The sequence below is a fragment of the Labrus mixtus genome, chromosome 14, assembly GCF_963584025.1.
Source record: "Labrus mixtus chromosome 14, fLabMix1.1, whole genome shotgun sequence".
Lineage (NCBI taxonomy): Eukaryota > Metazoa > Chordata > Actinopteri > Labriformes > Labridae > Labrus > Labrus mixtus.
Window position 1 is genome coordinate 15,154,457 of NC_083625.1, and position 15,568 is coordinate 15,170,024.

A 15,568-nucleotide genomic window follows, 5' to 3' on the forward strand; every position below is an offset into this window, starting at 1 on the left:
ATTGTTTTTTGATAATGATGATAGCATTCGTCGTCTTCCTCTTATCTAATGATAAAACCTGACACCCCCCCCCCCCCAATGCACATTAAGTGCCATCCAAATCTCTGCACAGGAGTTTACTTCAGTGCAACACTAGTTTAACACTTCAAACTTTCTCCCCAGGTTGTGTTGTCTGATGATCTGACACCACAGCTGATGAATTCTTCATCTTTCAGCCATTATTCCTGAGTTGTGGGATGAGTGTTGTCCAGAAAAAAAAGAGAAACAGCCTGGAAATTCTTTCCTTTTCTTTCTTTGGTCTGTAGCAAAAAAACAAAAAAAACAATGTATTGTATGTCAGTGTCTTGTCAGTTTGTTTTCAGATATTTACATTTTGTGCTTGTCATCTTCAAAACGACATTTTTTTCCTCCTCTCTCTTCTGTGCAAATTGGTGATCAGATGATGTTTAAGGAGCCTGTTGTGCGACTCCTTCCATCACTTAGATCACTGCTGGATCTCTGAGAAAGAAAAGACAAGTGAAGATTTACACCTGCACACAGAGGTTTGTGAGTGACGATGTGATTGTTTTGTGTCTCTCTTCATACCTATTGTTAACACTATGAAGATGATGACAGCCACACCCAGCAGCATTGCTAGACAGCTGAGCAGCATGGACAGGCGCCCGTACTTCCTTGCTCCTTCAATGTCTCCTGTTAGGAAAACAGACCTGGACTGATAGGAGAGAATGAGGTGATCAAGAATTAACTTTTATGAAAAAGACCTTTACTGTTTGAAAAGAACAACAACTGTAATTATCATATCCCCGTGCATCCTAAACACAGATGACGAGCGCTGTAAAGTAAAATAACACTTACCACATGTGCATACCACAAGGCACATATATTGAGCGGCACAGCAGGGCAAAAACAGGACAACACTGCGAGCCAGAGGTAACTCCGGGGTGTGGACCCGGGTGGCAACGGTGAGGGCAGCGGACCCAAGCTGAGCCGGGACGGGGACTTGGGTGGGGCCGTAAGATGCCCGATGGAGCCCGACTTTAGCGGTGATCTGTGTCCGTTCTGGTCTGAGTCCAGGGAGCGGACGCTGCCTCTGATGGTGAGCGAGAAGGAGTCGGACGGCTTGATGTTAGTCTGTCCAGTGGGCTCGTTGATCGTGGTGCTCAGCAGCTTCTCCGTGTCCTGGAAGTCGGTGGGGTTTGAAACTTCCCTCTCGCCGAGGGCGCTTTTCCCGAAGGCAGCATCAGTGTTGATAGCCATCACTGAAAGATAAGAAATCTCCAAGTGTTATTGTGTGTCTGCACGAGCCGCTTTCCTGTGGATGGAGATGCTGAGAAGTCCTCCTTCAGATGTTCTCCATGGGGGGATCATTAGATTAAATATTATGAATTCAGAGAGCCTAATTCCGTCAAGGCAACCTATTTAATTAAGCAGTCTAACTCCATCAAAATGTCTTATTGATGAGCGAGATGTTATTGATGTCTGAGTCCCTTCTTTGCGTTTAGTTAGCGTTGAGCTTCCGGACGCACGCCTTGCCTTTTACCCCCCACCCCACCCCCCACACACACCCTATGTGAGGTATTACCGCATCCCTTACATCTCCATTGCACATCCCCAGTGTGTGAGACCTACTTATGCAGCAGACAGTCGTGTGAGAAAGCAAAAAACAACAATTAAACCCCTTCTAGAGTGAACACGCTCGGTGCGTAAAAGCTTTCCATTTGCGCGCGGGCATCAGCTGGATCAGCATGTAGGACGCCGCATGGGGTGTGATGAGGGCGAGACAGAGGGGAAGAAAGGGGTACGGTGGACATTAAAAACACAAGCCTTTCAACAGATGCACGCCCTGCTGACTCAGGCTCTCCAGTAAAATCAGATGCTGCCAGATTAACAGGAAACTCAGTCCTCGACTCCCTCGTCCTTTAAACCTGCTTCGCATCCAATTATATATAATGAATATGAACAGCAATAAGTTAAAGTTACCCTGCGCATCAACTTACATTTATCATTTATTCTCTGTTGCCAGTAGCTTTCGCATGATGCTTAATTAAGCAGATCTACTTTTACTGGGATGAAATACAACCAGGTTAGACGTGCTGCCTCTGCTACAGGTGACAGTATTTTAACAGCACTTTGTTGGCATTGGTTAAACGCTTTACAATAAATCTTTCTATAAAATAATTTCCTTGAGTAATTTCTGATATTTTCAAGAAAGTTTTGTATGATGGTGGTGTATGTCCAGGTTGATCACAGTTAATATCAAAATCAACCTTTCAGTGAATTTCTGTTCAATTCAAAGGGGCTTTACTTACACTTCAGACATGCCTTTGTTTGATGTGTTTGTATTTGATTTTATGTGACTGTCTGTAATATATCTGTTCATTCTTTATTGGGAAGCACTTTGTGACGTCTGTCCTTGAAAGGTGTTATATAAATAAACTTATTTACTTACTTGATAAGGGAAACATATGTTTACATTTCTCAAAAGTAAGAAAAAACTTCAGACTGCAAAAAAAATAAAGTGTAGCAGCCCCACTCTGACATCTCTCCACTAATGCATGTCCACAGGTCCTGTTTGTGCATGCGTGTGAAACCGAAGCATGTCTCTTAAATAACAGATTGTAAACCAGAATTTCCCCTCAGGGGATTAATAAAGTATTTAAAACAATCTAAATCAAAACAACAGAGAAGGATTTATAGACTACAATAATTTATGTTTAATGAATTATGACATGTCATTCTTATGACAGTCTTTTATTTCTGTATGTGCAGTATGTTTGATAAGAACAGTGCAAACAGGCACACCGTCTCTTTCCAGCTGACTTTATAATATAGATTTAGATAAACATCTTAACACATCCTCCTTTAAGGATTTTCATGCATTATTCAAATTAATAACAGAAAGCCATATTTTGTGAATATACTTTTAACAAAGCCTATTAATAAACCAATCCTAATTCATGATTGGATTCCAATCAACTGAGATTTTACCCCACCCTGTTTAATAAGAAGCCCTCAGCCATCTTTTAACCTTTGTCTTACTAGGATTATCACCCCATCTAGTGGTCATTATTTGAAAACTGCAATAAATCTCTGAAGTTTGAATTTTAACAGTGAAGCAACAGTCAATAGTCGATATCTTTCCTCTGATTTACCTACCAATGTAAAAATACTTTAGTAAGAATACAATAAATTTTTTTCTTCTTTAAACTGAAACCTACAAAGTTCATTCATATCTGTGAAGAAAAGTGCTGAAAACTATTTTCATCGACTCTAAAAATCAGGTTTATATCCGGACAAGTCAGAATTGAAAGTATTTAATTTGACTAAAGTGATGACTAGGTAAAATAATTGTTTGACTGAAATAGGCACCCAAAACGTTTTCCTGAAGTTTGTCGTTACTGAAGAAATCACTTGAAACAGTTGTTCAGGCGCTGAAGATCTGACATTGGGTTTGTGATTTTGTCCTCCCCCTGGTTTCATCTTTCATGTAACTACATTCTGACTGTAGTTGTACAGTCCTGACTGAATGGCAGCTGGTTGAATTGTTGATGTGGTTATTAGACTCCCAGAGAACAAAGACTGTGAAGTCATTGCATATCTGAGGCCATTCGACTTCAAAAGAGCATTTACTCTGATCTTTCTTGTTCGCCATTAATGGAATCACCAGAGACTTCAGAGTTAAAAGGAGAGAGAGTGACACAATTTTGACATACATATTATGTGTGCCTCTCTGTGTATGTGTTATTTTTGAAGGGGAAAAAAAAAGGGGGGGGGGGGCTTCAGTATTGGTATGTCTTTTATTTCCCATAGGGTACACAACAATAACAAAAAATACAAGACATGTTTTATTTCTTTATTGTAGGACCAGAAAAACACCATTAAGAAGGTTTTTAAGAGAGAACTCAACAATATGTGCGACCACAGACTGAAAGTGACATATCAATTGCATAAATATAAACAATGGTTGTTCAAATCTTGCATGTCAAATCTGACTCCGGAGTGAGTGGAAAACTTCCTCAGTCCTCTTCCCACCAACATCTCCCCCCATCCCCCTCATCCGCTTCCTCTTCTTGAGTCGTCCGGCGCAGGGCAGACCAGAGCAGTTCTTCAGCTGGCAGCTTTAGCATGTGTACAGGAACATAAAGCTTGCCAGTGAAGAACTGCTGTGTGTCAGCCATTAGGGGCCTTGGAGGTTGAGGGGCTGCTGGGAGTCAGCCAGAGAGGGTTAGGGTTTGAAACCTGTGGCCCAGGAAACGGCCAGGCCTTCTACTTCATTTCGCCTGTTTTAGGTGCTCAAATTCCTGCAGAGAAAGAGGAAAAGATGGTTAAACTTCCTCCTCTAAACTCAATGCTCCAGTAGCGTGGGTATGAGCTGGCCTGCAGCCAGTCACACACGTACAGTAAGTGGGTGCAGTCAAGCCTGTGTGTGCGTGATCAGCTGTGAGTAAGTGGGTGAAATGAGCTGATGTGTAAAAATGACTGTGGAGATGAACACAGGATCATGTGTCAGTTAACCAGGAGCGGGTACATGCAGCCGCCTCTGAATGTTACACAGTGCCAGCAAGAATTTCTTAGATATTCTTTTAGTAAAAAAAAAGGATCACAGACTAGCCTGTGGAAAACTACACGACGTATTTTTGTCAGTTACCGTGGTTACAAAGCATGTGTAAGGGTATGACGAAGAGGAGCAGACATGGTAGCGAGCATCTTAGGATCCTCCAGAAGTCCAACTCCTACTTCTATTTGAAACCAAATAAATGTTCAGGTGTTTTCCAGATAAAAAAAGCCTCTCGTGACACATCATTGAATCCAATCAAGGAAAAAAAATATGTATAGGTGCAGAGCTCTACCAGTAAGGTTTACTTTAAAGAGATCAAACAAAAATAAGATTATATAGAAGAAAATAAGTAAGAAAAACTGGCTATCTTTAACTTAATCACAGCTATCGGTTGTATTTCACAGCGAACCAAATCAGCACCATGACTTCCTCTCACACATGTCTTACTGTTAAAAAACCAGCACAGATTTTACACAGATATTTTTCAAAAAGATTTTGAGAAATAAATAACCTTTCACTGATAATTGTCGGTAAAACTGTGAGGTTAAACTTGCTTGTAGTTTGCAAACTGACCGCTTAGTAACTAACAAGTGAAAATCATATTGAATCAATACAATCATGTGGTGATGTGAATGTATTTTATTGTTAAGCTCCACGTCTTTGGATGTCGATGTGGAACACGTGCTGCACATTCCTGCAGTATGGGAGAACCAGAATAATCTCAGGTATTTCTGTGTCTGGTAGCTTGTGGACTTTGCGAAGCAGGGGAAGGTTGGGTCAGACTCAACCAAACTTAAAACCCGACAGACACCGATGCAGTGAGGAATGATTTTGTCTCACACTTAACTTTGATTTACTGCAACCTTAAAGTAACCTCAATCAATATAGAAAATACACCAGGATTTCTATCCTTCTCCCAGCAAATGTACCTGCATGACAAACGTCTGACTGTTTAGAAAGATGAGTCAGTGTGCAGACAGCATGTTTGGACTTGTGACTGATTTTTTAAAATATATAACCTGTATTTTACCAGGGAAATATTCTAGTTGAGATACAAGATCTTTTTCAAGAGAATCCTGGCCAACCTTTCCACTGCAAAAAGCACCCATCCTGAAAACCACTGCGCATATCTTTTAAAAACCACTGAGAAATGTTTTTTTTGCTGGGCCTGATTTACACTTCAAATTAAATCAAAGGATCATTCACTCCCTCTGGCTTTACTTCTTTCAGAACTGTGTTTGTTTGACATTTTTTCATACTTTACACTACATGTGTATTTATTTAGTTGTTGTCCAGCAGACCAGGAACAGCTATGAAGTAGTTTATAACTGAGTCAGGTTAGTTTAAATGAAACACAATTTAATATCTATAGGGTTATCTTTATTCGTCTGCTAACTATGAAATAATATTAAGCCTTTTAAAATCAAAATGGTGGTTTATGGAGGAAGCACTTTAAGGCCACAGAGGACTTGGGATTGTTTCAGTACTGCTTTTGGCCACTTGGAAACAAGAATTTACAGTAAATCAGGGGCCTCTGTGTGCAGGGCTGCAGGGTGGTGCAACTACATGCTACATGCTCATGTCAGTATGCTAACATGCTGATAAATGCAGGTAAGTTTACTGTCACTGTGTCTCAGTTTGGGTCGCTATTTTGAGCTGATCGGTGCATTCACAGTGAACTGTGAGTCCCTGACTGTGGACAAAAGAGTTAAGAGTTGAAAACTGGTCATTTTTCATTGTCAATTGTAGTCATCTGTGTTATTATCAGTTATTTCCTATAAAGAGTAATACAAATGTAATCAGAGTGAAGTGAATAAATGCGGACAAATGTGAAAAGATGAAGTTTTCTCTCCTTCAGAGAGAAAAAAAGAACCAGTCGTCTAGTCATTGTCTTTTCCAGTAAATACACAGTTTTGTGTTTTATGGGAGAAAACTACGCAGTTGAAATTCGCCCAGTGCAAGCAAATAAATACTGTAAACACTGTATGCACAAACATTAGTGTCTGAATTAAGAGGCCATGTGTTCCCTGTCTCAGCCATGTTGGGCTTCTGTTAGAGTGCTCAGAGGACATTTTTGTTGTAACAAGTAACAAGAAAGTATTAGTTCTGCAATTCAAGTAAACTGTTTGGTTACTTTTTCATTAAAAGTAAACCACTACTAGAGAAAGGCTGTATTTCCCTTTTTTTCTATTTACTTTTGAAAGTAACGTTACCCAACACTGGTCTTAGCTAACCATGTCTTCATGCTAATGCTCGCTAAATAAAACATAAAAACAGAGGCTGTTGGGAATGTCACTAAAAAAACTAAAAAGTGAGTTCATTAAGATAAGCTCTTGTTGGAAGAAGATCGTCATTCGCCAAGCATCGTTATAAAGTGAACCACCACCCCCCCTCCCCAACACAGGCCTGCTCACACTCTCCTGACAGTGTTAGCCTGAATACGGTCAGGCAGTGGGTCCTCGGGCCACACACTGGACCACTGACAGTCATAACTGTTAACTATGGCAGCCACAACCTCAAACTGAAACTGAATCAGTTATTTGTTCCATAGCGTGACAGTCCCTCCACAAGCAGTGTCTCTGTATCTTTCTGTTCACAATGATGGGTAGTGTTGAACCGCCCGACTTTAGTTTCTTGTGCTACTCTTTTCCATCTCTCTACTTCTTCTTCTTCTTCTTATTTTGGTGTCTTTTCTGACTCGTCTGTCCTCTCCACCCTCTTTCTTGGTCTCAGATCAGACTGTCCTGCATTCCTGACATTCCTGCCGCATATGTTAGAAATTCCATCCAGCTGCTGTGGGCTCGCAAAGTCTCTTCAACTCCTTTTTTTTTTTTTTTAACCATCCCTCTATCCTTCACCCTTCTTCTCCCTATCTACTCTACATCTACATCTGGTCTGCACTGCATGAGACGGATGTAGCTTCATTGACAAGGTCTCCCTCTGCTTTTTCTCATTTACCGCACCTTAAACTGTACCTGCACATCCGTCCGTCTGTCTTGGTCTTATCCGACAGAGCCACATGACAGCCATTGTGGAAGGCCTTGGGACAGGCTTTTATTCAACAGAGTAAAAAGAGATAACACACACAGTCTAACACACAAAACACTGTGCTTATCTGTGGCTGTGAACGTGCATTCTCTGCCACAGCAGGGAGGATAAGAAAGAGGAAAGACACACTAGAGTCTAACCAGCAGGATGTGCGTGTCAGAGAGAAATAGGAACGTTGATGTGTCAACAGGAGGGTGTGAATGAAGCACGCACAATGCATAGAGGGATCACTGACATTTTTTGTCCTTTGGAAGTGTGGCTTATTGAGCCTTAAGTTCAAGTGTTGAAAAGTGTGCATGAAAGTGTGTATTTCAAAAGTTATCAAGGAGTTGTTTCCATATCACATTTAGAATAAGAAATATTTTTGACACTAACTAAAATGTAACAGCAAGTAAGCCAATCTATTCACCGTTGTAATTCAATAACTCATATGTCATCAAAAGAAAAATAAACTTTTCTTTGCAGCTCAAAACAGGATCATACACAGCAGGTTGCGCTGTGTTGCTTTCACAGATGTATACCAGCTGCAACTGGAAACTGTTAGAGAGTGATAAAGAAGACTTGATTTCAGGCTATTTGTATGTTTCACAACAATTACAAAAGGGCTTGAACGTAGCTGCTGCTAACTTTAGCTTAGATCCTAGCCTTTGGTAATCGTCTTTGTAGGCTGGCCTTCTTCAGTTGTCATTGTTCATGAGGGTTTTAACCGAGCTAAATTAAGGGTACATTTTTCTCCTTTGGCTTTCAAAGAAATCAGTGCTCCTTTGTTTCGTAGTGATTAGTAGTCATTGTATTTTATGTTAGCATTTAACAGTGTCTGCACTGATTGAAAATGGCTTGTTATCTTCATTTCTCGTCTTCCACTAAAGATGTGTACAAGGTAAGTTATTAGTTAGTCTGCTACGTTGTGAACAATTCTCTAAGCGTCTTTGTGTTGAATAAATTCACAACTCCAAGCAGCAATTTGAAATAGAAATTGATTCTGTTGGAAATGTCACAGTTAATAAGCTAGCCAGCTCATTAGCTAGCCAGCTAGCTCTCTACGTCAGTTCGCCAAATGCGATGACGGGGCACAAGCAGCACACTTCTGTTTTGAATGGTCCTCTCGAATGTGAACTTTTCATGTTAGAGGTCATGCTGAAGTTTTAGAATACCACATGAGCTGATAAGATTCCTCAATTATCAATCTGACCTTCAACACTAAAATTAAAAAGGCAAATCTGTTAATTAATGTCTTGAAACGACAGAGCTGGCGGCTGTCATGCTACAGCTACAGCTATGTGAGTGGAAACGCATTATAATTAGAGTGTTATCCATCTACTACATATATTAATTCAGGTGCATTCCTCTGCTGTGGGTGTGGCCCAGTGGGAGAGAGTTTACTGCCCCAGATTGTAGTCTGTAATACAGACCGATCATTTTAGACTGGGAATGGGGACAAAAGCAGGGGATGGGCGGTGGCTTTGGTAACACACTGTTCATAGAGGAGAGAGAGTCTCTTCTTCTGCTCTGCTGCTCGCTGTTCTTTAAAGGCTATTTGACTTTAACCCTCAGATCCCTTCACATGAAGGGGCATAGGTTGCTTTTCATACTAAGTGGAGTAGCTGAATGCCATTCTGGATTCATCCTGGGAGATGTCAATGTGCTGCCAGAGGCCTGAAAGCCTGTCCTCAGGCAGTCTGTGGCATTTTGATGAAAAAAAGACTGTATTTTCTCTTTCTAAATGAACCTACATAACACATCCCTTCTTGCCCCATCCTCCTCCAAAAGCACACGCAATAGGATCGAAGGGTGTTGCCCAGTTGAGCAAGATGGCTTCACTTCTGCAAATAAATGCATTAAACAGCACAGAAGAGGTCAGTGAGAACAACATAAGTACACATGTTGCTTTTGAGCTGACACCCTGTCATTACCATGTGATCCTCATTGACAGGGTGGCTTATGTCACACTCTGGGTTGCAATGGCACAAATGCAGCTCGTGACACAGCCTTTTGCACATTCCTACCGTCGCACTGAACTCTGGCTGTACAATTATGTAAGACGTGCCCCATCGATGTAACATACACCACAGTAAGCTTCCCCCCTGACCCTGTATCCCAGATAAAAACTAATTATGCGTTATTGCTTTTTCAACGCTGTCTTTTAAGTGTTAAAGACTGAAGAATAGCCTATAAAAGAGATCAAATCTGGACAGGGAGACCTAAATTATTTGTTACGTCACCTGCTTCAGGAATGTGTTACGTGTTCTCCAAACCTCTACAGTCTTTTTTTTTCCTTTCATAAACTCCTCTTTAACTTGATATAAGAAATACCACATGACTGCCAGAGTCACTGCATTTCTGAGGAATGACTCGGCCCTAGTTATCTTCGCCTGTCCCCTACTTAAGCACAGGCTTCTTCCTTGGCCTATAATGTACTCAGCGCATTTTAAAAGGCCTGTGAATGCAGACACTTTTTAGGTTTGGATTATATAAATGCAGACCTATATTCGCAACTGCATCTACTTGCTATACAATTCACCATTTGACAGTTTAGAGCTTAGAGAACAAAATTGTTTCTCTAAAGTTTCCAGATATTCTAATGTGGGAGTCAAGGCTCAAAATAGGTTTGAATTTAACTTAAAAACGAAACTCTCAATATTTAAACACTCATATCATGCTGTCTGTGCATATTTGCTGGTTTTTTGGTCCCCTTAAGTATTAACCTTCACATAATTCTGACTTTTTAGCCCATTTTGTTCAGCCCTTAAGCTGCAATCAGCCATTGTAGTATGAATGCATGTGCAAAATTATCCATGCGGCACTTAAAAAAAAAGCCCTTTGCCCACAATTTGACTGTCAATCACCTAAATGTTAATCAAATGTTTGCAGGGGCTTGGTTGATTGTGATCAAAAGTCTACAGTGCTCATAATTCTTCTGGGCCTGTACAAGATGATCTGAATGACTTACAGACAGGCCTTCAACCAGAACTCCTATAAGATCTGCTCCACATTTGTCCGACAATCTAACGACGACAAATTGTGCAGGAGGCAGAAATCAGACCTACAGAGGTGAATTTTACTTGGAAAAAAGTCGTGGTAAAACCGTTTCCCTGTTACATTTTCAACGCAAACTGGGTCATCAAGCCGCCACAGGCTAAATCAGGCTGACATGAACAAGCATTACACCAGCAGAGACACACAGACAGCCTCACAGACAGTCACACGCCCCACCTTGCCCACCGGCCGGGTCGCTCCTGCTCCTCCGATCGGTCCGGCAGAGTTCAGGGTGCCTCGCCCACTGCTCGGCAGAGTCCCGGACCGTCAGCAGGGTGTGTCGATGCCTGTTAGTATTCTTCACATCCGCCATGTAAAAACTCAACTATCTGGTGGAAAATCGACTTTTCGGAGCAGCAGTGGTGGTGCGTAGACGTGGTGGTGGAGTAGGCTACGCAACGCAGGACTTCAGACCCTTTTACACAAGTCCTGCTCCAGTCCTCTCTCTCTCTCTCTCTCTCTCTCCCTCTCAATCTGTCTTTCTCTCTCTCTCTCTCTCTCTCTCTCTCTCACACACACATACACGTACAACCAAGACACACACCCGGCTTCTCACTCCGATCAGCTGGCAGCGTCATGACGTATCAGCCACGAGAAGCGGACGTCAGAATCTGCACGGACCTGACGTGCACACGCATGTTCTACTGCACTGTTAATATAAATATGTATAAATATGTATATATGTAGTCTATATAAGTATATGTATGGCCTATATTATACATATTTGTATTTATTTACTTGTGTATGTAAATGTATTTTTACATAGACGTAGCATCAGCGAGATTGAAAAAACATTCTACAATTGTTTTTGAATAGCAGTGTCTGTGTAAGGCTTGGAGGCTTTGGTTTTTAGTTATACACCATGAGTCTGCATATGACCTCAACAGATACCAGAAGGTCAGGATTTACTTATTCTCCTTCCCCTAACACTGATGCACAGACACTCACACATTGAGGACTAGAAGGACCAACCCCTGTCTGTCTGTCTGTCTGTCTGTCTGTCTGTCTCTGTCTCTTTCTCTTTCTCTCTCTGTCTCTCTCTCTTGAGTACCTGGGCCTGTCACTGTGCAGCTTTCAGGTTTGTGCACATTGAGGAGCTACTTCCTCAACTGTCATCTGACACACTGGGAGCACACTCAGCAAATCCTCACAACGCTTCTCCTTCGTCTGCCTTTTTTTAGGCCAACAGCATGCATGAGTACAAGTAGATTTACTGTGACCTATAGACGTCGAGGATATGATGCTCTTTCTCTCTTAATATAGCCTATATCACTTTGCAGTTGCTCATAATTGGTTATCTTCTGTAACCCTTGCTGCCTACTGATACAGTGATCATCATTATATCGCCAATAGACAACATTATTGACCATACTCACACAGCTGCCATATTCCTGTGATGTCATGCTATGGGGGGAAGCTTAAATGCTATAAAAGTGTCGTAGCCTACTGCTGTGTACCAGGCTATGTCAAATATAGCCTATCATTTTACTAGAGTGTTGGGTAACTGAAACACAATGCACAGCAACGTCTGAAGGAAGATCTATATTTCAAGTTAAAACAATGAGTTTGATAACTTGTTAGCATTCAGTCACTTGCAGTAGCCTACTAATAGGGTATGGCTAATAGTTTCTGCTATAGTTGGGTAGTGTTACAATGCTAAAGTACTGAACTCGGATGTCCCAGCTAGGAATGACATCACACCCGAGTTAACCATGATCCAATTACGAGTTGGCAACAAGTCAAACAGACACCTCCAGGAGTACCTTTTTTTTTTTTTAAGCTTATAATGCCTGGCGATAAAAACACACTACGTGATAGTTTGCAGAAGCAAAGTAACATGACAACATGTCCACAGATATAACTTTCATAAATATGTGTGGTCAATGAATAACACTAAAACAAGACTAAGTTGCCAATAAACAATATAGTCCACAGCTTCAACTTTACTGTTGATGCACATAGCAGCCTGTTGGATTTTAGCGCGGGCTACCAAAGTTCAGAGTCTCCAGGGGGCGTTTCTGATGATGTATCAGACGGGCAACTCAGAATTTCAGACTACCAAGATCAAGAAGAACGCATTAATTCACTCCAAAACATTGAGTTTCCTAGGAAGTGGCTAAATGCTAATGCTAGCTGTTGATTAACGGACGTTTTCAAATATCTTGTTTTACTTTGAACTGCCGCTCCATGTCCCTCCAGATTTTCAATATCACCAGGAATCCATTAAATGATGATTTATCAGGTATTTAACAGTAGTTTGACATTATGGCAGATTTTTCCCACCCTGTGTGTTGTAGAGGACTTGTGATTTTAAATAATTTAGGATAAGTGTCCAAAGTAAGACAACGAAAGTCCTAAATCATCGTGCTATTGAGTTGTTTTTGATTTGAAGATTCCAGCATACTTACTGCAACTATCTGTTTGCTATTCATGACTTGCAAGCCCATTAGAACAAGACGTGAGCATGGGTATGTTTCACAACACATAAAAAACCCTCAGCCAATCATATGACCTAGAACAGTTTAAAATGAGTTGTGGTTGTGAAGATTTAAATGGGTTCAGCTGTTCTGGCTAAATATAAACAGAATTGGCAATACATTATCCATTTAGTCTGAACAAATATGAATTGTGTTTCTTGTTTATACCTGACAACCAGCTGTCCATCACTTTTTAAAAGCCTTTTAAAAACAACTTTATGTAACTTTAATATGTGAACTGAACTTTGTCACTCCTTTGTCAATAAAAGTAACGTGTCTGCTGTGACTCAGCACAGTGATTTATCCTCCCTCTTCCTGTAAGAACTACAGGAAGAGCTGAGATATGTGCAGGGAATGCAGAAGCAGGACAGACTTGTTTGAGGTCAGAGAGCGAGCCTATTCTTAGCACTGGCGGGTGTTTGGTTTAACAGTAGACAGAAAATATCATCCAAGTTCATTTACCATGCAATCATTACAATCGTTGCACTTTGACAAAGGGTTGTGCTCTAAAGCGCCACATTTAGGAACCGCAGTTGATTCTGTGGAAAATGAATAGGATGGAACATCCCTGGAAATACCACACTGCATGCTGTGGATATTGTCAGAGATGACACATTATTGTGTTATGAGTGTTAAAGTCCGATAAATTCATGTGATGCAGATGTTGTAAAATCAGCGAGTAAACGCATTTAATAATTATGTATCATGTAAAGACCCTGACACAGAAGATACAATAAACTTATTTTTGTGGCTCTTAAAATGGTCATAGTGCCCCATACAGCTAACCGAACATGACATATCTTTGATGTACTCCTCTCACTCTCCTTCATTTTGATCAACTCCATTTTTTTTTAAATATCAAGCCTTAGATCTTATCAAGTCACACCTGTTTTTTTCCACATAGACATGTAGGCTACACCTAGAATTTCCTGTTTCTGTTACATAGTTTAATATAGGCTAATTGACCTACATTTTCCCAAAACAAATAGGCCTACAGTATAGTCTAAATGTTAAATGGCTTTAGCTTAAAAACAAGTTAAATAAGCCTACAATAAATAATGTTAAATGCATTTTAATGCCTATTTTCTCCCTTAGGGGCCTAAATGTTTCTGATTAGTGGAAACCATACAGTCCATGGTACTAAACATGTTATGACATGTAAGACATTGGGGGGTTTGTAAACAGAGTATAGACACAATATAAGAGTTAGAAAAACACGGTAAAGTGTATTTCCATAAGATGTGACCTTTAAGAGTACAGTAGTCAAGTTAGTTAACTCTGAAGCATGCTGCGTGCTGTTGCCAAGGATACATGTTGCTAGGCAACGCCTTGTTGTTTCAGGCAGCCATACAGCGCTTAGCATTTTTCACCTTTTTTCGCACTTACAATCGTGTTTAACAACCACCATAGATAAAGTAGATTGACAACAGCGGCCTACACTCGCTGTGCAGCCTCATTCTTTGTTAGTAAACGAGACTTTAAAAAAAAAATTGCTGTAGGTTAGAGGATTCGTGTGAGAAGCATATTTCTCAGAAACCGAAGGAGGGGAAAAGAAAAAAAAAGCCTCTTCGCACGCTTCTCCAGAAAATACAGGTAAACACATTAGCCTACATCTTAATAACCGTCAGTGTTGGGAGAAACCCGTTACTGTAAGTATGAGTATAAGTGTATGAAGTTACTTTTCAATGTCAGTAACGCAGCCTACAGACATGAGCATTAAGGTTTATTGACATCGATTCGGCGGGCGAGGTTACGCTAACGTCAGCACAGTAGCATCCGGAAAGAAAAATATCATCCGCAGTCAGTAACACAGCTGGCTGAGGATCATTCAGGCGTGATCTCTCTGTCTTGGAAATACAGACAAAAGTTCCCTGCTCGACTTAAACGACAAGAATAACGTGGTGAGTTGTAGTCTATGTGCAGGAAGGGATTCTAGAGGGAGTCATTTGTAATCTAAACCCTTAGCTTTGTTTCTTCATACTGTATAGTGCCTGCACGTTTGTTGCCTCCTTGCAGAGAAACCTCAGGTATATCTATGCCTCCTGAGATGGTGCCCGGGTCCATGCAGCCACCTCAGAGTCCAGGTCAGCCTCGAGGCCAGCTGCCCAAGATCAAAGCTACAAGGAAGAAAGATGGGAAACAGCTTAATAACAGCGACTGCAGGAGCAAAAGAAGACACCCCAAGGATTCAACAGGCCTACTAAAAAACAAATCTAGACTAAATGACGAGGCAGAGCCCAGGTCTCAGCATGGGGAAAGCCTGAGGTGGGAGGGAGCTCTGGAGGACCCCCAGGCTGAGGAGAAGAGGCTGGAGCTGTACAGAGCCAACAGGCGACAGCGTTACATCTCACACAGAAAGACTCTGTTAAAAGACAACCAAGTTGTTTTTTCTATGGAGAACAAAGATTTAAAGGTTTTGTCCCAATCTGAGCAACAGGTGTCTGCAACG

At 41.1% G+C, this 15,568-nt stretch overlaps 1 protein-coding gene and 1 long non-coding RNA gene across 2 annotated transcripts; both read right to left on the reverse strand.

Moving 5' to 3' along the window:
- Positions 1-84: 84 nt before the first annotated feature.
- LOC132988127 (trafficking regulator of GLUT4 1-like) lies at positions 85-1,508 on the reverse strand. Its single transcript, XM_061055280.1, has 3 exons — positions 856-1,508; positions 586-712; positions 85-498 (listed from the first exon to the last, which is right to left on the reverse strand). Exons 1-3 carry the CDS (start codon positions 1,255-1,257, stop codon positions 485-487), a joined length of 543 nt encoding a protein of 180 aa, XP_060911263.1. The 5' UTR covers positions 1,258-1,508; the 3' UTR covers positions 85-484.
- A 2,270-nt stretch (positions 1,509-3,778) lies between these two features.
- Positions 3,779-11,147, reverse strand: LOC132988128 (uncharacterized). Its single transcript, XR_009675783.1, has 2 exons — positions 10,820-11,147; positions 3,779-4,301 (listed from the first exon to the last, which is right to left on the reverse strand). It is a non-coding gene; the product is annotated as an uncharacterized LOC132988128 (long non-coding RNA).
- Positions 11,148-15,568: the final 4,421 nt, after the last annotated feature.

What these genes read in the sequence shown, in the direction of transcription:
- LOC132988127 (XM_061055280.1), bottom strand. Translation starts at nt 1,257, where the DNA reads ATGGCTATCAACACTGATGCTGCCTTCGGGAAAAGCGCCCTCGGCGAG. An exon ending in CCTTGTGGTATGCACATGTG is followed by an intron (nt 713 to 855) that starts GTAAGTGTTATT and finishes CTCTCCTATCAG; the next exon opens with TCCAGGTCTGTTTTCCTAAC.